A 22,277-nucleotide genomic window follows, 5' to 3' on the forward strand; every position below is an offset into this window, starting at 1 on the left:
AAATTAGTTTTGATACCACTTGACCCAGCAATTCTTATCAAAGCATGGGTCATTCAGTCTCTGAATAGCCTGCCAGAGGAGAGAGCAACCCATTCATGCCTGGGTATCAGCACAAGTTACCTATTAGTCTTGTGGGTGGGGGGGGGGGGGGTGATATTTCTTTAATGAGTCGATTTTTTAGAATTCTAACAACACAGTTATTTTAAGCCCAGCTATTCATGGACATATGATGACCCAGTTGTAATTGTGGTTGTTCTAGCTAAGCATCTCTCTTTCCTGCTACTGACAGCCAGCAAGCTGAACCTATTGTCCCAGTTCCATCCCTGCCCTGTGCCGAAAGTTCATCTTTGATCTTACAGATCTTCTCTGCTGCTGCCGCTGCCAACGCCGCAAAATAAACGCCTTCCTTTTACGGCATTCCCCCGGGGCCGCAGTGTCTTCTGCTTTTTAACGTGTCCCTAAAGAGCCTGCACACCTAAAGCAGCTGCCGGACGAAGGGAAAATTAAATCACAAAAAACAAGCAGACCACGACCCTCCGGTACTGAATTCGAATTGTATGAAATGACATTTTGTATGAAATGTGCTAATGCGCTCTACAAAGTAAACGTGCCTCCCCTTGCCTTGCCTTGCCTTGCCTTGCCTTGCCTTGCCTTGCCTTGCCTTGCCTTGCCTTGCCTTGCCTCCCCTTGCCTTGATTTCTCCTGATATTTCAAGGATCCACCCAAAAGCGTTTGGCGAGGACCTGACGAAAGAGCGAGCGAAATGAATCGACCAATCAAATTTGAAATAAACGGGCGGAGTCAGCAGTGACCTGTCGTGCCGTGCCAACGCAGTCCCTGTCTCAAACGCTGCGTACTCGGAAGTTCTGAACACAGGAAGCACGCAGGATGCAGAGTGGGTGTTTTTTTTTTTGTTTGTTTTAAATGTCAGCATGTAAGACTTTCCCCAGAGCATCCTCTGCTGGGACCACAGACTGACCCACTTATATTAGGCATTTGGACCACTGATCAGAGGAATCTTGAGCCCCAGACTGGGCAGGTGCAGGCTTCACACCTCTGAGAAGAGCCAGCATGCACACCCGCCTCGCTACACTGTTCATCGCCATCAGTGAGTTCCTAATTTATTTATTTATTTATTTTTTACATTTTTCATGTTTTTAAAATAAGGTTACAATAATGTTTTCAAATACTTTCACACAGGCTACACATAGGCTTCCTGGTATCATAGTGGAAGAAAATATCAAGGAGTGTGTGTGTGAGAGAAATAGCATACAGTATGTGTTTGTGTGTGTGTGTGTGTATAGAATCAGTGTGTGTTCACAGAATTGCAGGATCTCCGTGAAACAAAATATGATAATGACATTCACATCTGGAAAAACTGCTGGTCACAAGTGTCATTTTATCATGTTTTCAAGAAGCAAAGGTAACCTAAACTGTTCTGCTATGCAGAATTTTAAGGAAAGCGGGGTGTTAATGTGGCAAAGGCTCTAATTGGAGTACATTATATACAGTCCCCTCCAAAAGTATTGGAACAGCAAGGTCAATTCCTTTGTTTTTGCTATACACTGAAGACAATTGAGTTTGAGGTCAAAAGATGTTCATGAGATGACAGATTCGAATTTCAGCTTTTATTTCCTGGTATTTTTATCTAGATTTGTTAAACAACTTAGAACATATCACCTTTTGTATCAGACAACCCAATTTTTAGGTGAGCAAAAGTATTGGAACATGTGACTGACAGGTGTTTCTTGTTGCCCAGATGTGTCCTGTTAGATTGATTGGTAAACAATAAATAGTTCTGAATGTCTACTCTTGGTTTTAGCCTTGGGTTTTGCCTGTGAAAACTGCATTTGTGTTATAAAAGATAAACTAACATGAAGACCAGAGAGCTGTCTTTGGGAGAAAAGCAAGCTTAGAAAAGAGGGGAAATCGATCAGAGCCATTGCACAAGCATTGGGGATAGCTTGTACGACAACTTGGAATGTCCTGAAAAAGAAAGAAACCGCTGGCGTACTGAGCAACAGACATCGAACAGGTCGAACAAGGAAAACAACAGCAGTTGATGACAGAAACATTGTGAAAGCTGTGAAGAAAAACCTCAAAACATCAGTCAGTGACATCACAAACAATCTCCACAGGACAGGGGTGAAGGTATCTCAATCAACCGTTCGAAGAAGACTTAGAGAGCAGCAATATAGAGGCTACCACTCATCAGTAGTAAGAATCGGAAGACGAGATTACAATTTGCAAAGAAGTACAGAGATGAGCCACAAAAGTTCTGGAACAAAGTGTTATGGACTGATGAGGCCAAGATTAACCTCTACCAAAGTGATGGAAAGGCCAAAGTGTGGAGAAAGAAGGGATCTGCTCATGATCCAAAACATATAAGCTCATCTGTGAAGCACGATGGAGGAAGTGTCATGGCTTGGGCTTGCATGGCTGCTTCTGGAGTGGGCTCACTAATCTTTATTGATAATGTAACTCATGATGGTAGCAGCAGGATGAATTCAGAAGTCTACAAAAACATTCTGTCTGCCAACTTACTGGATGCCGAGAAATGCGTCCAAACTAATTGGGAGGAACTTCATCATGCAGCAAGACAATGACCCAAAACACACTGCCAACACAACAAAGGATTTCATTAGGGAGAAAAGTGGAAGGTTTTAGACTGGCCAAGTCAATCACCAGACCTTAACCCAATTGAGCATGCATTTCACCTCCTGAAGAGGAGATTGAACGGAAAAAGCCCTGAAACAAACAACAACTGAAAGAGGCTGCAGTAAAAGCCTGGAAAAGCATCACAAAAGAAGAATGCAACAGTTTGGTGATGTCAATGGGTCGCAGGCTTGATGCAGTTATTGCAAGCAAGAGATATGCTACCAAATATTAAGTGTTATTTGCTTTCATTTACTTAAATACTCTCTGTTCCAATACTTTTGCTCACCTAAAAATTGGGTGGTCTGATACCAAAGGTCCTATGTTCTAAGTAGTTTGACACATCTAGGTGTAAATACCAGGAAATAAAAGCTGAAATTCTGAACTCTTGTCTCATGTTCATCTTTTTATCTCAACCCCAAATGCATTCAGTGTATTGCAAAAACAAAGGAATTGGCCTTGCTGTTCCAATAGGAGGGGAGGGGAGTGTATATCGCACCATGGTAATATTCGCTGAAAATATCCGCATTGTGTCGCGTATCTTTTCACAGCTCTGACAGGTCAGAAACTGTCCGCAGAAACGGAGACGCGGTCCGCCAGCGCGGGCGAAACCGTCTCGCTGCGCTGCGATGTCGCCCACGAGAAGCAGACGCTGTGGTTCGGACAGCGCTGCGGCGAAGCCCCGTTCCTCGGCGTCTCCGCCAGCTCCAAGGGCTACGACGCGCGCGCGCTTTTCGCGCAGTTCGTCCGGGGCGCCGACCCGCGCCTGGCGGTGGAATTCGACGCGGCCGCCGAGTCCGTCCTCCTGAGGATCGAGAACGTGACGGAGGGCGACGCGGCGTTGTACTTCTGCGCCTCCATGCGGAGGGGAAGTCTGTACTTCGGGAACGGCACCAAAATCGTGATATCTGGTGAGTTCACGCACATTTCAACGTATTTCATTTCCTTATTCTGTTTTTTTTTTCTTCAGTAGTAATAGAATAGAGTTAGGCAGGCATGGGTTACGTCCTGTTACATTACATGCATTTAGCAGACGCTCTTATCCAGAGCAACTTACACAACTTTTTTACATAGCATTTACATTGTATCCAGTTATACAGCTGGATATATACCGAGGCAGTGCAGGTTAAGTACCTTGCTCAAGGTTAAAACAAGTGTCCTAGTGGGGAATTGAACCTGCAACTCCTTAGCCAATCCTGTTATGAACCCAGAGCCCAGCGTTCAACTTCACGATACAAAACGGTACTTCCTGCGTTTGGCTTGTTATTCCCAGGGGCATAAAATCACCTAAGATGGGTATCTCCCCCCCCCCCCCCCCCCCCATTCCATCTCTGTCTCTCAGGTGGTGAGCATGATCCCCCCCCCTCTCTGCTGCCCCCCGACTGTGTTCTCTGCTGTGTGCATCTGACCTTCGTCTCTGTGGTCTGTGTTGTGGTCTGCACCCTGGGTCTCTGCTACTGCATCCGGCAGGCAAGGGCTCAACACACACACGTACACATGCACGCACGCATGCACACGCACACTGCATACACACACACGCACACACACACGCATGCATGCACACACGCACACACACACTGCATCACACTGCATACAGACACACGCACACACGCATGCATGCACACACACACGCACACACTGCATCACACTGCATACACACACACGCACACACACACGCATGCACGCACACACACACGCACACACACACTGCATCACACTGCACACACACACACGCACACACACACTGCATCACACTGCATACACACACACGCACACACGCATGCATGCACACACGCACACACACACTGCATCACACTGCATACACACACATGTACACACACACGCACACACACACTGCATCACACTGCATACACACACACGCACACACGCGCACACACACATGCATGCACGCACACACACTGCACCACACTGCATACACACACACGCACACACACACGCATGCATGCACACACGCACACCACGCACACACATATACACACGCATGCACGCGCACACACACACACACACACACACACAGAAAGAATGGTACAGTACCTCCAGCAGGAGAGGAGGAATAATGATGTCAGGTCACAGTGTTTCATTTGATAATGTTTGATATTCTTTTCAGATGTTAAAGAAAAAAACCCAAGAAGAGAGGGGACTGCCAGTTGCTTCTGGGTAATTATTTCTGTAATGACGGTTTTCCCGTTTTTTCCAAGGCCATGAAATGTAACAGACCCGTAATTCCCAAATCACACAAATTCATATTCATACTGATAAAGATTTGGTCTGTGAAAATGGAACTGAAATACAACTGCGCACCATGGACAAGGTGTAGTCGGTTTAGCGAGGGTATTTCCGGTCACCCTCCCGGTGTGGAAGGGGAAAAGGTCTCCGCTCCTGCACCGGTGCTGAAAGAGCTGCCGTTTGCCTCTCAGATCTCAACTTTGGCAAAGCTCCTGCTGAGCTTTCTCAGTGCCCAGAGCTCACGTTTTTTTAATACTAAGGGCGAGACAGGAAAGAGAGACCCACCTGTGTTGATAAGGACATTACATTGCAGGCGTTTTAGCAGATGCTCTTATCCAGAGCAACTTCACACCGGCCCGTCCATTTTCTATGTGCCGCCAGACTGATGCATTACATTTACCTAGCGAGACCTTGGATTAAATCAAATTAAGTTAAATCAGTTCATCACTGTGGCTCTCAGATGACTGGAAGGTCCCACAGATGGATCACAGAAACAGTCACGATCAGAGCAGTGAACACTCAGGGCTGTGGGTTACCAGATGCAGGTTTATTCATAAAAACCCAACACCAGAAACAGGGGTCTTACATACAGGAGGACAATACAAATACAGCCGTAACCAACCTACTATGTGCTACAAATATAAGAAAAATGTAAAAAATAATTATTTTATAAAAGTTTGGTAAAAATATTTCATTTTTGTAAAGGATGAAGAGACGGACGCGCAGGACTGCAACATGAAAACAGAGGAACGGCGAATGAACCCTCCATCGCACGCATCACAGCATGTTTCTTGGGCTTTTTATTTGGAACGTAAGGCAGAAGTGCCCCCCCCCCCGGTTCACTGCAGTCACCCTCAGTGTGGCATGCTGGCATTGTGTCGGATGTTTGCACGGCAGCCTGTGCGATCGCTTGCGTGCGTTTCTGCGTTAGCGGCTTGCGGCTTCCGGCCTTGCTTAATGACCGTCTGGTCTGCGCCGTCAGGCTACAGGTGTGACTTCCTGTTCACTGTTGCCGGGCGACAAAGCACAACTCTTTCACGTTCCACCGCGCGGCATCCAGTCATTATACATTCAAATTTCAAAATACAACATTGCATAAATAGAAGCTGAAATAAAATAAAATATGAAAATTATTTACGTTGATTCTGACGGTGGTATCATCAAAGTATAAGGCATGAGAGAATTTAACTGTTGGTCCAACAGGAAGTAACGCCAGACCCCGGCTACATCCTGTTCTGATGCAGTGATCTTTATCAGGTTAGGAGTCTGACCTTACTTTCCTTATGCATGTGTGTGTGTGTGTGGCTGTGTGTGTGTGTGGTTGGTTTGGTGTGTGTGTTGTGTCGGTTGTGTGTTGCGTGTGTACGTGTGCTGTGTGTGGTGTGTGTGCTGTGTGTGTATGTGTGTGTGTGTGTGTGTACGTGTGTGTACATGTGTACGTGTGTGCGTGTGTGTGTGGCTTGGCTGTGTGTGTATGTGTGTGTGTGTAGTGTGGCTGTGTGGTGTGTGCTTGGCTTGTTTATAATTACTTGGTGTTTTCAATGTGACTTACAATCTCCACTTCGAGGCAAAAGTTTATTTTGATGTTCACTACACCAGGGCAACTTGTAACATTTCATCAGTTTCTCACCGTTATTAGTGCATGTTTACTGTACAGAAATACCAAAATATACATCACAAAATTCATTCCTGTTTGTTCATCATTATAGAGAATATTGTTCAAGCATTTGTCAATAGGTATTAACGTTTAAAAGAATGGACATTTGGTATAGTAGGGCATTTATCCTGTACCATGAGGGTGTTGCACTATCAGCACATTGGAGCAGAATGGAGTGATATATAAGGTAAAACATTAAACATGAAACACATCTGAGAACACAATTACTACCTGTGTGAGCTGAAGTCCATCAAATCAGACAAACCCTATTCATACCCAATTAATATACCCGTCTTACACACTCATACCTATGGGCAATTTAGCGTCTCCAAGTATGTGTTTGGACAGTGGAAGGAAACCCACGTGGACACGGGGAGAACATGCAAACTCCACACAGAAAAGCCCAGGCAGTGATTCGATCCCACAACCTTCTTGCTGTGAGGCGACAGTGCTACTCACTGCACCACGTGCCCCAAACGGAATGATACACTATATAATATGAAATATATAAATGTTAAATATAATGTAAAAATAGAACTATGATATTGCACCATTGTATTTGCCCTGAATTCATGGCACATTACAATATAAACACTTGGCAGATGCTCTTGTTCAGAGCGGGGATCAGGCACATCGAGGACAGCCTGGGAGCCATGGCAACGTACTGCACACCTAACCCTAACCCTGCCCCCACCATGCATGCACTGTGGCTGAGCCGATATAGAGGTACGCACATAGGAGAACAAGATTTTAAAAAACTGGTCGATTAACAGAAGCAGCCATTTAAGGGTGAAAATGAAAGGACAGCCATGTTCTGTTTGGTACTTGTAAAGTTAGAAACATTAGTGGGTATCACAGTGACGGAACTGGCCATGTAGCCTAAAGGTTGCAGGTTTGATTCCCAGACAGGATACTGCTGGCAGCTTGATTCAATACCCAGCCTTACAAATGGACACTATGCAAAAATGCAACAAAAAAAGTGTTGTGCAAATATGAAACCTCTGGAGAATGCCCATAACACTATGTTATGTAACGTAATGTTTACACCTGGATGCTTATGGGAACCTGGAGGTTACATTGGTCAGCCAGTAGGGGGAGCTCTTTCACAGAGAACAAGTATGTGATATCCCACTGCAGTGGAGCAGGCAGCGGGGAGGGTATCAGGTATTCACGGGGTGCGTCCCAATACTTCTCCACTATAATGCATATTCATATACTGAAATAACAGTAGCTTATTTATATTTAGAGTCATGTTCTTTTAAACAAAATTCACGTAGACGCAGATTTAAAAAAACAGCTTCCCTGTCTTGGTGAATTTGTAGAATAAGAGTCATTACAGGCAGCTTATCCAGTAGTTAAGTACCTTCCTCAAGAGTACAACAGCAGTGCCCCACACAGGAATCAAACCTGCAAGCTTCAGGTTACAAAACCAGCTCCTTACCCATTATACTCCACTGTCTAGACCATGAAATGAACTGGAATTTTGTGTCATAATAACCTATTGAGGCACAAATTTGGTGAAAATTTTAGTAGAAAATTCAAGTTCTCCACCGCCTCTGCTTTTAAAAGTTAACGTTATGTCAGATCCTGAGGGATGGGATTTCCATCTAAGTGGGCATGAGCGCGATGATGTCGCCCAGAAATGTGAAAAGACTTCTGTGATAGGATGCATCGATGAATCTTTTGTCCGGAGGAGGTGAGGAGCCCAGTTTGAGGCCGCTTCGCTCGTCTCCTCCAATACTGGGACACTGGAGGTGGGAAGGACACACAGAACGGTTTCTGGGGCAGGGAGGAGATGATGAGGTGGTGGAGGAAAGGAGGATGCATTTTTTTCAGTTTTGGGTCGCACCCACGGCATCACACACACAAGATGGCGGTGACCTTTCACCTTGTCCTGGGACACGAGCAACGAAATCACCACAGCGGATCCCTGCTGACCAGCATAACCGCTGACGACGAGGACAGACGTCTTCACTTCTCCTCCACGTCCGCAAATGACTTAATCTCACTTAAGGGGAACTGCTCTTCAGTCTGCTCTGCTCTCCTCCTCGTTTCCCGCTCCATCTTTCTTTTGGTGCACCATTTATAAGCATACACTGAAATAACCACTAGTATTAGTGGTAATATTCCTGCTATTACCCCAACAATCAAGCGCCGGTCTGGAACAGAAAGAAAGCATTGGAAATAAAACAAAGCAGGAACACACATGGTGTTTTATGTGTCATTAAATACACTCAGAACAGCTGCAGGCAGTGTGCGATTTTTTTTACATAGTGCATTTTCCCAAACAACTGCACCGGACTTGACCCAGTGGTTTCCCACAACCCCACAATTAAAACTGCAATTCAATAATATACAATAATAGTAATAATAAAAGCATGGTGGGGAAAAAAACAACCAATGAAAAGTATTCCCATTTAAGTGATGCACAGTTCTTTCTGCATACATGTATACTTACATCCAGACCTTGATTTATTCATTTTTTTATTTTAAATTTAAAAGTGGTCGTATCCACGGTAACGAGTGAGGTCTAAAGTCCTGTCTCAGCGCATTTTATACCCTCCAGGCCCTGCGCTCTAGCGGACTTGTCTTAGCCACGCTGAGCACTTCAGACAACCATCACAGTACGCAAGACTGAAGTACGCAAGGGCCCAGTCCGCTGGTCTGGAGAGCGGACATTGTGGATTCAGCCTGCATCACTAGCCCCACCCTAAAGAGCTATTCCTGGGGTGGGGTGGGGTGGAGGGGGGGGTCAGTACCCAGTACCTGAACACCCACAACAGGGCAGAGGCGTTATGAAACTATGGAGAGATTTTCACAGGAGAAATGGGACGCAGCACAGCACCTGATCCAGACCGACAGCACATCCAGGGTGCGCATAAACTCAGGACCACACTCCCTCACAGACACAACGGCAGTTCCTCAGAGCTTTAGAACAGACCACAGGTCCCTCGCACAGTGATCACAGACCGCTGCAGCCCTGTTCCACCCCTGCCCTGTCCCGCGCTGCAGTCCTGTTCCACCCCTGCCCTGTTCAACCCCTGCCCTGTCTCTCGCTGCAGCCCTGTTCCACCCCTGCCCTGTCCCTCGCTGCAGCCCTGTTCCACCCCTGCCCTGTTCCTTGCTGCAGCCCTGTTCCACCCCTGCCCTTTCCCTCACTGCAGCCCTGTTCCACCCCTGCCCACGCCTCGCTGCAGTCCTGTTCCACCCCTGGCCTGTCCCTCGCTGCAGCCCTGTTCCACCCCTGCCCTGTCCCTCGCTGCAGCCCTGTTCCACCCCTGCCCTGTCCCTCGCTGCAGCCCTGTTCCACCCCTGCCCTGTCCCGCGCTGCAGTCCTGTTCCACCCCTGCCCACGCCTAGCTGCAGTCCTGTTCCACCCCTGCCCAGTTCCTCGCTGCAGCCCTGGTCCACCCCTGCCCACGCCTCGCTGCAGCCCTGTTCCACCCCTGCCCTGTCCCGCGCTGCAGTCCTGTTCCACCCCTGCCCACGCCTAGCTGCAGTCCTGTTCCACCCCTGCCCAGTTCCTCGCTGCAGCCCTGGTCCACCCCTGCCCACGCCTCGCTGCAGCCCTGTTCCACCCCTGCCCTGTCCCTCGCTGCAGCCCTGTTCCACCCCTGCCCTGTCCCGCGCTGCAGTCCTGTTCCACCCCTGCCCACGCCTTGCTGCAGCCCTGTTCCATCCCTGACCTGTCCCTCACTGCAGCCCTGGTCCACCCCTGCCCTGCATCCACACTACTGCTGCTTTACACCAGGCTGGCCGGTGGAGGATGGGCTCCCCCTCTATAGCCGAGTTCTTCCTGAGATTTCTTCCCATCAGGGAGTTTTTTCTCGTAACCGTTTGAAGGTTTTTCTCCCCACTGGGGAGCTTTTTTTTTTACCACATGTACTGTGCTATCTGGGGGTCCAGGCCTGGTTTCTGCTCTTTTTCTGCTATTCTGGAAAGCCTCTCGTTTTCTGTAAAAACAATGACTTGATCTGATTTGATTAAATACGGATACACCTCTTACCTGTTCTTTGGGTTCCAACAGGTATGGCTTTGGTTTTGAGAGTGAGGGTCAGGGTCAGGACGACTCCTCCCATTTTCTCCCGTACAATGTACTTCCCCTTATCCTTTGCAGTGAAGTTGCTCAGTGTCAGGGATCCGTTCTGCACAGTAAGCCTCTCCACGTGCCCCTGGCACACTCCGTCCGCAGTGGAGTTCCCTGCCGGTCCACAGAACTCGATGTAGGGTGAGCTCAAGCAGCAGAGAGGAATGGAGAGGTTCTCGCCTTCGTGCAGTTCGCGATTCTTCACCAGACCTGCAGAGGGCAGCACCACCGCGTGTGTGACACTACACCATACATTACTGCAGTGGTTCCCAACCTCAGTCCTGAGATACCCCTGTGTATGCTGGTTTTCGTTCCAACCACAATTGCAATGCCAGAATTTTAACAAGTTGTTCATTTTTCTTAATTAGGTGCTTTTAATGTTTTTTTTTTTTTTTAAAGAGGGATTATTAACCTACTTAAGCCACATCATGTCAAAACTAGCCATAAACAATAAAGTTACCATATTCATATTGTGCTTAATTGCAAACAATTACATAGAAGCGGTAGCAAACTTTTTGGACCAATTGGAAGACCGAGATTAATCAGTATACCCCTGAACATGTTTAATTCCCTGAAATGTATTAACACAATGCAGGATTGGCTCGTTATAATTTGCTTTGTCTTTGAATTCTTCATTATCTTCCAGATGGTTAGTTTTAGTGGCCAGGTGTCCACACTTTGACCAACTAGAAGCCTATTGACTCACCTCAGTCTTTAATTTGATCTGTTAAAAATAATTAACATTTTAATTTAATTTTTTTGCAATGTAGCACAATAAGCACAGTATGGACATGGGAATTTTATTCTTCATGGAATGCTTAGCTATTCCTGACATAATGTGGTTGAAGAGGGTAAATAATCCCTCTAAGCATGAAGAGCACCTAATTAAGAAAAATTAACAACTAGTAATAATTCTGGAATTGCATTTGTGGTTGGAACGAAAACCAGCATACACAGGGGTACTTCAGGACTGAGGTTGGGACCCACTGCATTGCTGCACTGTCTTTGGCTGATTTCACACTTCAAACTGTCAAAACAACAGTCTTGAAGGAAAGGCCAAAACAAAAATGAGAGAAAAGTTAACATTAAAATAGGGATTTAAAAAACACAATCATTTTGTCACCATTTTCCCTTTTCTTCCAAAGTGCATTTTAGTCCAGTTCATTGCTGAAACATTAATGAAGAAACAAACGCTAGTGACTTTCCCTGCGACTCAGAGCCATGGAACTTAAAATCAACATTAAAACGCAAACGACGTCCGCCAGTCCGCGTCAGTCCTCATCAGCCTCCTGGCAGGAACTCACCTTCCACCGCCAGCACAGCGGTCTTCATGACGCGTCCCGTGGCAACGTCGATGACGGAGTAGCTGCCTTCATCTGCGAACGTGACACGATCCAGCCGTAGCGCGTTGTTCTCGAGCGCCGCGCGCGATGCGTACGCATTGGCTGGTGTTAGCGTGTTCTGCCGCACAGTGCACACGTCGGCCTCGGTGGAGCTTGACGCCGGCGCGAACCGGACTCTCGCGTTTCCCGTCACAGGCAGGCGTATCGCCAACGTTTCCCCGAAAACAACGGAAACATTTTCTTCACGGCCTGCACACAGAAAATAGAATTCCACACAGAATTTGGATCTCCTGTTGACATTGAAACATTAAACAGTACAAGTACCACCCAACATAGACATTGACATTATCGGCCAACCAGACGCACTACCCATAAATACAGACAGAGCCTAAACAGATACCAGACCGTGGGGCCCATACACACACTGGAACAGAGTCTTAACAGATACCAGACCGTGGGGCCCATCCACACACTGGAACAGAGCCTTAACAGATACCAGACCATGGGGCCCATCCATACACTGGAACAGAGCCTTAAGAGATACCAGACTGTGGGGCCAATACACACTCTGGATCAAAGCCTTAACAGGTACCAGATCATGGGGCCCATCCACAGACAGGAACAGAGCCTTAACAGATACCAGGCCATGGGGCCCATCCACACACTGGAACAGAGCCTTAATAGCCCCTCGTAATTTTACATTTTGAAATAAAAAATAAAAAAAAGCATTTTTGGTTTTTAAATGAGGGTACAGATTTCCAAATATTCTCACCTTGAACGATAAGCTGAACACTTGCGGCATCTTCACCAGGTTTCCCTGGCTTTCCCAATTTACAATGGTACTCTCCCTCATCCGATAATCTGGTTTTGTTAATGATGAGGTGGTACAGATGCTTTGAGTTCTTCTCCTTGGATATCTCAGTTCGGTTGCGGTAGTCATCATGAGGGTGGGATTTTCCCTTGGTGAACTCACAGACATAATTAGAACTCAGATCATTAGTGACCCACCGGATGTACAAGTTGTCCTCTGTTTCACCGTTCATGTGCGCCGAGACATTGCAGGGCAAAACAGCCGTGTCCCCCACCTTCACCTTCACCTGCACCCGCTGCACGGGCTGTCCATGCTCGGCCTGGTTTCCTACCACTACGGACACATGGTTATTAGAATGAAAACGGGTTTTTAAAAGTTCTCACCATCTGCAAGTTATCACCATCCTAAAAAAAAAATCTTATTTCATACTTTTGCTGCAACCTTTCTCTCACACCTTCTCACTCACAGGTTGCCCCTTAATTTCGCAACTCTGTTGTAATGCCACCCAGCACCCCGACCACAACATATCTTCACCAGATCCGTAACGCTGGAAATACCGGATAGTAATGTGCCCAGTGCACCATACTCCCTTAAGGTCAAAATTAAAACATTCATTCCAAGTAACCTTACCCTTCATCCTTAAATAGTCACAACCAAACATTTGCACATTTATGATGAGCAATCGTTGAGCTTAATCACACTTATGAACATTATCTTGTGTCAGTAAAAATACCAGTTTAAACAGGTTTTCACTTACAGCGAAAGAATATTGCCAAGAGGACAAACAGCAAACACTTCCTTAAGCTCATTGGTGACTGTAAAAGATATAAAAAACAATTCAAGGATTAAAATTGACAGCAAATTGGTTGTAAAAAATTAAAACAGTCTCTTTCCAAGTTGTAAATGCAACATATTAGATTTAGCAGTACCTTGCTCAAAGGTACAACGGCACTGCCCTACCCAGGAAACTAAATTGCGACCCTTAGTTTACAAGACCAATTCCTTACCCTTTTATATTACACTCCCGCCCAGTATAAACGAATGACATCAAAGGAACCTTCACGCACAGATTTATGTACTTATGAATAAACTTGGTTACAATGAGTCGATACTGCTAAGTGAGTATTATGAAGTCTAAGAAATGGAGGCACCTGGGAAGGTGAACTGTAGCCCGGAAGTGCGTCGAATTTCAGAATACGACAACTTTTTCTTTTTTTATCACAGTAAAAAGAGATTTGCTTTGATATGGTAAAGGCGATAGCGAAATTAAAATTATTTATAGTAACTTTTCAGTAACCTATACTTCCTCGGAAAATGTAAGCTGAATAAGATGATAACTAGGTATGCTCATGGTAGCTAGCTACTAGATAAAAAAAACTGCGTCACTAATGAACAGGTTTCACTTTCACTGTAAATATGTTTGTGTATGCTTTGTGCAAATCATTCTATAAAATTAATTAATGTACGGGTACATTAATGCAGAAATAGCAACAGAGCCTTCATTTCTAACCGTCTCCACAAATAACAGTGTAGTTGAAAAAAACAAAACATTAAGTTACATTGCATACAAAACAGCCAACAGCGAAGTACGTAGCTGCATATTCTTACCTGTACGCGGACTGTTTTGGCTATTTAAAAAAAAAAAAAAAACCGAAGGAGCGGTCAGACACTGTATTTGACCGAAGAAATAATATATCTTCCCATAAAAAACCACCGTATCAGACTCTTGCATGAAGCCACTGTGTCACCTGCTTGTTTAATTCTCCGAAGGCTCTGTATGATCAGCCAGTTAGTGTCACTGATCCCACTCGTCACGCGAGCGCTTTAATAATCTGGGACATGTGCGGGGATGTAACCCGCAAGGAAAAGAGGACGATCTACAATTTGAGGGTATTTTAAAAAAGATTTCAACAACTATGCTTTATTCTCCTGAGACTCAGGGGGAAAGGTTCAAGATTATTATTTTAAAATATATTTTCAGTGTTTATATTTTTTAATAAAAAATAAAAAATACAAATATTAAAAAAAACAAAAACAATCTGTTGAGAGGGTTACAGTCAGGGAGAGATGGGATCACAGTACAAAAAACAAAAAGGTACATGGTTGGGAATAGAGCCCATGGCCACACTGGCCCTGGGGGGTGGGTGGCCTCCATCTGCGTGCTGCTGCATTCTGTACACGTTGTAACTAATTACTTTTTTCTGTAGACCAGACAGGAGAGCACTGCAATAATCAAGCCATGCACTAATTTTTCCGCATCAGCCTGAGAGAGAAACGGTCGGACCTTTGCAATATTTCTCAGATGGTAAAAGGATAACTGTGTCACATTTATGATTTGGGCCTCCAGATTTAAATCAAGTCAATATACCATCCTGCACGAGCAACCGCGCCTGGCACCCAACGCAACCCGTCACGCGACTGGATGGTCAAACCTGCACCGCCGGACGAGACCGCAGCACTGCACCACCCTGTCAAGTCACTGACATGACTGGAGTCAAACCTGCAGACAGGTAACTGGCTCTGGCAAATGCCCGAATGGAATCGCGGCAGAAAGACCGACAGTGAAGGAGAAACTGAAGCACGAGCCACATTCCCAGACCAGCGAGGGAGACGTACCACCAGCACTAAAGAATGGGTGCAGGCTGACTATGCCAACCATGTTTACATGATGAGCACACACACCTGGACCTCCATCACATTATCTCAGCAGAAGCGGCTATCTGGAGCAGCTTTCAGAGAGAGAACATGAGGAGCATTCACCAGAGTTACGTACGCGAGCAACACTGCAGGAACTGGATAACAACATTCCCAGACCAGTTAGTCAATAAATCAATACATACAAGTAAACTTGTATGTATTCCAATCCAGAAGCATATTATTAAATCATAAATAATCATCCCCATAAAACTGTACAGTTGACCTGAAGTAAAATAGAGCAGTAGGGCTGTGAATATGACCAGAACCCAGATGGAGACTGAAGAGGTTAAGTCTTCACCTACTGTGGTAGACCCCCGGTTATAACAGACCATGACCTCTATCTAGAATACAAATGAGAAAAGCTTTCGGATGAAACGGAAACGTAACGTGCACTTCCGTCTCTTCTCCGCTTTCAATTCATAGTTTGTATTTTTTTACCTTTTCTTTATTATTCAGAATATTAATAAATATGTTTTTAAAAACGTGGACGGTGGGAAACAAGCAGGAAAAAGGCTTCCTCAAGCAGAATTCGTGTGCTTATAACCGCCACCAGTTTGACTCCACCACGTCACGGCCGACAATGACTTCCGGACCGACAGCTGTGTTCACCAACAGAAAGAAACATTTAAATCCTTTTTCCTGCAAATTGAATCGGCATACCACAGTTCATGGAGCCATTTCGGACACAGCCTATAATTTACCCGCCTGTTTTCGAGTTCGCGGAATTGAATTTAAATACCTCCATCTGTTGTGCATGGCGCTGAGAATTTTAAGGGCGTGCAGTATTATTTTACAAAGTAAAAAAGTTGTTGCTCGCCTCTGTCTTTGCGCAAAAAACCTTTCTGTGAACATCCTATATGTTCCTCATCTAAGAGCAGCTTATTGAATACACTCAAAATTATTGAATTTCGTGAAGCCAAATTAACAAAGATACCCCTATGAAAACTCAAATAGGACGTGGAGAGGGACCACCTTAAGATATGTGACGTACTGCATGTTAGATGAAAATGCCGTTGGAACCGATTGGCTGGAGTAGAACAGCGCGAAAAATACAAAAACTATAATTGCCGGCAAAATGCGCCAGAACAGTCATTCATTCAATACAGTCCCAGTAGTTAGTAGCTAGTGTCTATTTAGCGGTACCAATATTACTTCTTATTTTAAGTTTCTTACTTTTTATCTGCACTTTATCTTTATACAGCTATCAAGCTACCAAGGGGCCGAGTCACTGCATTATCCATCATTATTATTTTAAACTACGAGTGAGAAAACAAAGATGCTGTCTTCAAACCCTGCAAACCGGACACCACTCTCACCAAAAAAAGAAAACCAACGTATCAACGACGAAAACACCGTAAGTTGAAATGACCGATATTGCCAACAAGTTGCAAATTGATCTGCCATAGAATCCGTAGGTCTTAGATTTCTTTTCAGCTGCTGTTAACACAGTCCGATTCTCCTCAGCCACCTACGTTCAGCAAAACGCGGATACTGGCCTCTCAAACGGCTCGCAAGATTTTGGCGGATGCGAGCAACACTAACACTAAGGTAAGGCGGTTAATGCTAAATATCAGTCAGTCTCCATTGCAGAACGAGTGGCTAGAAATCTAACGTTAGTAAGTTAACTATTCGCCTAAATTAAATGCCAGCAGTATGCTGTCTTTGAACTTACGCGCTTGTCTGTATTGTTACAGAACCAGAAGAGTCTATCATCCAGTCGCACAGAGGTAAGACGAACAACAAGCCTGGTAACTTCATGACAAACACGTTTAACTTTTAAAATTGCATTTAAGTTATTCAATTTGGTAGATTGCCATCTCGTCATTGAGTTCCTTTTCCAGATTTGGCGGGATAGACACTTGGCTAGGTAGCTAGCATTAACTAGCCAGCCAGCCACGTAGGCATCAGTCTTTAGCACTCTTTGAAATGTAGTTTTTAATTGAGGTACATCTTATTTATTTAACAAATAGTCCACGTTGCTAGATTAATACCAATGAATATCGAACGGAAATAGAAGCATATCACCTGAAAGCTGGGAGCTGCTGGCTAACGATTATAATGAATAATTTACGATATGGCAGGTTGCGTTAATTTGCCGACATGCACAGAATATTTAAGTGCCCACAAGTTATGCATCGAGCATCTGTAAGTCCCTGTTTGATAAGCTTTGTGCTATTGTGCTGCTTTAGAAACTGAAACGTCTTGTCGACATAAAGGACGAACCCTTACTTCGTGACAACCCCAGACGGTTTGTCATCTTCCCCATCCAATATCACGACATATGGCAAATGTACAAGAAGGCGGAAGCTTCCTTCTGGACCGCGGAAGAGGTACCGTCAGTTCCCTCCATTTCCGGTCGTGTTTCACAACTGATAATTAAATATTCAGTCATGCGCTTATTTTACTTGTACGAATGAACATTGACCACGTTTTATAAATTTAATTTGGGTTGTAAGTATGTGATTTAATGATAAGCTCTGTATGCCAATGTTATTAATATTTTCTTGTGAATTGCCCTCTAAGTTGTGTGGATAGCACCTGCTTGTGTGAATGGGCTGGGTGGTTCTAGCAGTGAACCTGGCCAAATGATGGTCACATTTTTAAGAAGCCACAGACGTGTGTTCTGGAAAGACCAAACTAATAGGTGATCTGCTCAAAAATGATTTCTCAATCCGCCACTCAAAGAGTAGGGACTTCAGTAGGCAAAAGAAACAGGGGAGCTGACTGTAGGGTCCCTGTGGAGATACTCTGCTCCGGTGGTGGCTGACTTTGCTTGTCCCCTGCAGGTTGACCTGTCCAAGGACATGCAGCATTGGGAGGGTCTGAAGCAGGAGGAGCGCTTCTTCATCTCCCACGTGCTGGCCTTCTTCGCCGCCAGCGACGGCATCGTCAACGAGAACCTGGTGGGTGCAGTTGCCATGACTGACCAGAGGGGGCAGGCGGCACCAGCCTGCACAAAATGGGTGTAATTTGTCCACACATTGGCTAGATCTGTGTAAGCTGGGGATCTCTTAAACTGGAGTACCCCCAACCCCCCAGGAGTGCCTGTGGGCTCCACAACAAAAATTTAATTAAAATGATGTTTACGTTTTCAGATTTTATCAGTTGCATCTTTCCCGTCCTTTGCAGTACTGTGATGGGTGTAATGGTTACATATTTGCTGTGTGCCGAATGGCGGCACATTGGATTGGCTCCTTCTGACTCCTCTCTCACCTGTGTACAGGTGGAGCGCTTCAGCAAGGAGGTGCAGGTGACGGAAGCCCGCTGTTTCTACGGTTTCCAGATCGCCATGGAGAACATACACTCTGAGATGTACAGCCTGCTGATCGACACCTACATCAAGGACTCTGCTGAGAGGTCCGTCTGTCCATCTGTCCGTCTGTGTGCGTGCGTGCGTGTTTGTGAAATTTAGTCACTAGTGATTAAGACACATGCAGAGCTTGCTCATTTTTAAGTGCATTTATTTTATGAAGAGTCTTTTTGTCCCTGGTTTCTCCTTTACAGGACAGTGTGGGCTAGCATTAACCCTCACCCTGGCCCGCACTGTTGTGCTGTTTGTGATTTCTGCCTGAGGAACACGCTTGTGCGTAAACATGCGTAAAAATCAGCGCTGGGATTTAAATCTGCTGAGTTTGCGAAAGGGTTTCTGACCGAACGCGTCCGTGTGTCCGTCCGTCCGTGTGTCCTCAGGGAGTTCCTGTTCAACGCCATCGAGACGCTGCCCTGTGTGAGGAAGAAAGCTGATTGGGCCATGCGCTGGATCGGTGACAGCGATGCCTCTTTCGGTGGGCCTGACTTTCGTCTTGTTTTTTATGGGATGTTGCAGGTTATTGGTCGATTTGTTGCTAGGCGTGTGCTGTGGTTCTTTTGTGGTTGTAGTGTGTAAATGCATACTCCCGAGTGCATCATTCTGTGACCGTTCTCTGAGGTGAGTTTGTGGTTGTGTTCTGTGTGACTGATTTCTCTCTCTCTCTCTCTCTCTCAGGCGAGCGTGTGGTGGCGTTCGCGGCTGTGGAAGGGATCTTTTTCTCCGGTTCGTTTGCCGCCATCTTCTGGCTGAAGAAACGAGGCCTCATGCCGGGCCTGACCTTCTCCAACGAGCTCATCAGCCGAGACGAGGTACTCACACACACACACACACACACACACTCACACATGCGCGCACACACACACACACACACTCACTCACACACACACTCTCACACTCACACACGCACACACACGCACACACTCACAAACAAACACTCACACACAAACCAACACACTCACACGCACACTCACACAAACAAACACACACTCTCACACACACTCACATACACTCACACGCACACGCACGCACACTCACAAACACACTCACACACACACCAACACCTCCACCACACACATACTCACACCTCCCACGACACACAAACACTCACACAGACACTCTCACACTCTCACACACACACACACACACATACTCTCACACACTCTCTCACATACTCTCACACACTCTCTCTCACACACACTCACATACTCTCACACACATGCTCTCACAAATACACGCACTCACACACATACTCACACACACACTCTAGCACGACACACACACACACACACTCTCTCACATACTCACACACATACTCTCACTCTCTCTCACACACACACACACAGTTCTGCAGTAACCTTGGACTAATTTTCCCTGTGTCTGCTTCCCCCAGGGCCTGCACTGTGACTTTGCCTGCCTCATGTTCAGCCACCTGCGGCAGCGCCCGTCGGAGACGCGGGTGAAGGAGGTGATCATGGACGCCGTGGCCATCGAGCAGGAGTTCCTGACCGGGGCGCTGCCCGTCAGCCTGATCGGGATGAACTGCGCGCTCATGAAGAGCTACATCCAGTTTGTGGCCGACCGCCTGCTGCTCGAGCTGGGCTTCAGCAAGGTGAGCCAGGCCCCTCCCCCCCCCTCACCTGTGCAGGTGAGCCAGGCCCCTCCCCCCCTCACACCTGTGCAGGTGAGCCAGGCCCCTCTCCCCTTGCTCTCACCTGTGCAGGTGAACCAGACCCCTGCCCCCAACTCTCACCTGTGCAGGTGAACCAGGCCCCTCCCCCCGCTCTCACCTGTGTAGGTGAACTGCTCCTTTTTGCTTATCATTGAAGTGTGTTATGTGTATTCAAAATATTTGATTTGATGTTTGTTTGTGTGTATGTGTGTGTGTGTGTGTGGTGCAGATGTACAATGTGGAGAACCCCTTCGACTTCATGGAGAACATCTCCCTGGAGGGGAAGACCAACTTCTTTGAGAAGCGTGTGGGGGAGTACCAGAAGATGGGGGTCATGTCCAAGGCTGTGGACAACACCTTCACTCTGGAAGCTGACTTCTAAAAACCTGCGCCAGAGGACCCAGTTAACTGCCCTCTAACCTCCCATGCTTTTTAAATGCCATTTCTCTTAAGAACTATGTTTTTTTTTTACTATGTAGATAAATGAAAATAGCTTTTTGCAGGTTGTATAGCCCCCTAGTATTTTAAGAGGATATGTTTGTAAATATTTAGGTTGTATGGACTGGATTTGTAAAGAAATCTTAATATTTGCTATATACCTTTCCACCAGTGCTCAGCTTGCTCAGATAAGCACTACTAATGTTCACAAAGGGCTTGATGGGAGATGTAGGCCACAAGCGGTCAGTGTTCAACCTGTCTTCCTGACTTCAACTCCCGGTCTATCCTCTGCCAAAAGTATCTCTGCTTATAGTTCGTCTGATCTCTTGCAGGAGCAATCAAATCCTTTGATGCTGTTTATTCTGGGGGTTTTTTAAATATTTCATTAAGCATTTAGTGTAAGAAAGTTGATGCCAAATGCATTGGAATTCAGTCTTTTTAAATGTACATATCTTGTAAATGTAGTTTTAATATTTTGTATAGAAAATATTTATAATAAATAACACTGAGTGAAAAAGGTTGCTTTTAGTGATCTAGTGGAGGAGTGTGGTTTTGAGTAGTTATGGGTTGGGTGGAGGAGAATGTGGTTTTGAGTAGTTATGGGTTGGGTGGAGGAGGGTGTGGATTTCAGTGGTTATGGGTTTGGGTGGAGGAGGTGGTTTTGGGTGGAAGGTGGGCATGATTGGTTGAAGGGCAGTGAGGATTTGATTGGGGGTGGTTTCCGGTGGGTAAGGATGTGGTTTTGAGAAGTGGGTTTAGGTTTAAGTGAAACACAATTGTGAGTATTGGTCAGGGTGAGAACCTCCTAGCACAGGAATACTCTGCCAGAGTTCTTTCCTACCTGATGGTTGATGGTTAATGATGAATGTCTCCAACTGGCCAAAGATCTCACTCACCTGGTGTCCAGAGTCTAAATCAGTCCCCGATTTGAAGGGAATAGCAAAAATCAGAAGTACTACTGGTACTGGTCCTGATTTAGTCCAGACTCCCCGTCAGTGGCCACGCCCCCAGAGTCTTATTATCCGGCAGTGGCCACGCCCCCAGAGTCAGAGTCTCCTCCCTCTCCAGGCTCTCTGTAACTCACACTAAACTTAGTTTTGCTCAGAAGTTTGAAACTCGCCTCAAGGGCACAACTGCAATGACCTGCCCCAGATTCACGCCAAAAAACTCCATGATCCCCTGAGGACACCCCCCTCCCCACCCCCTCAAGGTCAAAGGTCTCCTCGCCCCCGCCGTCGCACTGCGGCCGCTCCTGAACTCGTCATGCCGTGCGGTTCTGGTGTCGGTCTGCATGGTAGCTTCAATCCCAGGGTGTCTGAGGTCAGGCACAGGCGTCTGCAGGTGTGAGGCTTTCCCCACACTG

General features: G+C 46.1%; 2 protein-coding genes and 1 gene segment (V, D, J or C); 2 read left to right on the plus strand and 1 right to left on the minus strand.

Moving 5' to 3' along the window:
* The first annotated feature begins 670 nt into the window (after positions 1–670).
* LOC135241395 (Ig kappa chain V region K-25-like) lies at positions 671–6,045 on the plus strand. The segment is given in 5 exon segments: positions 671–1,108; positions 3,207–3,566; positions 3,998–4,125; positions 4,784–4,833; positions 5,608–6,045. Coding segments are annotated over 5 exon segments (609 nt in total).
* A 1,008-nt stretch (positions 6,046–7,053) lies between these two features.
* On the minus strand, positions 7,054–14,628 carry LOC135241247 (uncharacterized). 4 transcript variants are annotated; one of them, XM_064311480.1, is made up of 6 exons: positions 14,409–14,628; positions 13,558–13,615; positions 12,762–13,133; positions 11,951–12,238; positions 10,566–10,856; positions 7,054–8,718 (listed from the first exon to the last, which is right to left on the minus strand). In XM_064311480.1, exons 2-6 carry the CDS (start codon positions 13,607–13,609, stop codon positions 8,531–8,533), a joined length of 1,191 nt encoding a protein of 396 aa, XP_064167550.1. In that variant the 5' UTR covers positions 13,610–13,615; positions 14,409–14,628; the 3' UTR covers positions 7,054–8,530. The 4 variants fall into 4 exon arrangements, with proteins under 4 accessions (XP_064167550.1, XP_064167566.1, XP_064167541.1 ...); XM_064311496.1 differs by lacking the exon at positions 14,409–14,628 and adding an exon at positions 13,952–14,158; XM_064311471.1 differs by lacking the exon at positions 14,409–14,628 and adding an exon at positions 13,808–13,945.
* A 1,663-nt stretch (positions 14,629–16,291) lies between these two features.
* LOC135241270 (ribonucleoside-diphosphate reductase subunit M2-like) lies at positions 16,292–21,429 on the plus strand. Its single transcript, XM_064311508.1, has 10 exons — positions 16,292–16,851; positions 16,962–17,045; positions 17,192–17,224; positions 17,687–17,827; positions 18,284–18,400; positions 18,721–18,854; positions 19,188–19,282; positions 19,483–19,616; positions 20,198–20,416; positions 20,706–21,429. Exons 1-10 carry the CDS (start codon positions 16,774–16,776, stop codon positions 20,856–20,858), a joined length of 1,188 nt encoding a protein of 395 aa, XP_064167578.1. The 5' UTR covers positions 16,292–16,773; the 3' UTR covers positions 20,859–21,429.
* The last annotated feature ends 848 nt before the right edge of the window (positions 21,430–22,277 follow it).

The sequence above is a fragment of the Anguilla rostrata genome, chromosome 1 (assembly GCF_018555375.3).
Source record: "Anguilla rostrata isolate EN2019 chromosome 1, ASM1855537v3, whole genome shotgun sequence".
In the NCBI taxonomy this organism is placed as follows: Eukaryota; Metazoa; Chordata; class Actinopteri; order Anguilliformes; family Anguillidae; genus Anguilla; species Anguilla rostrata.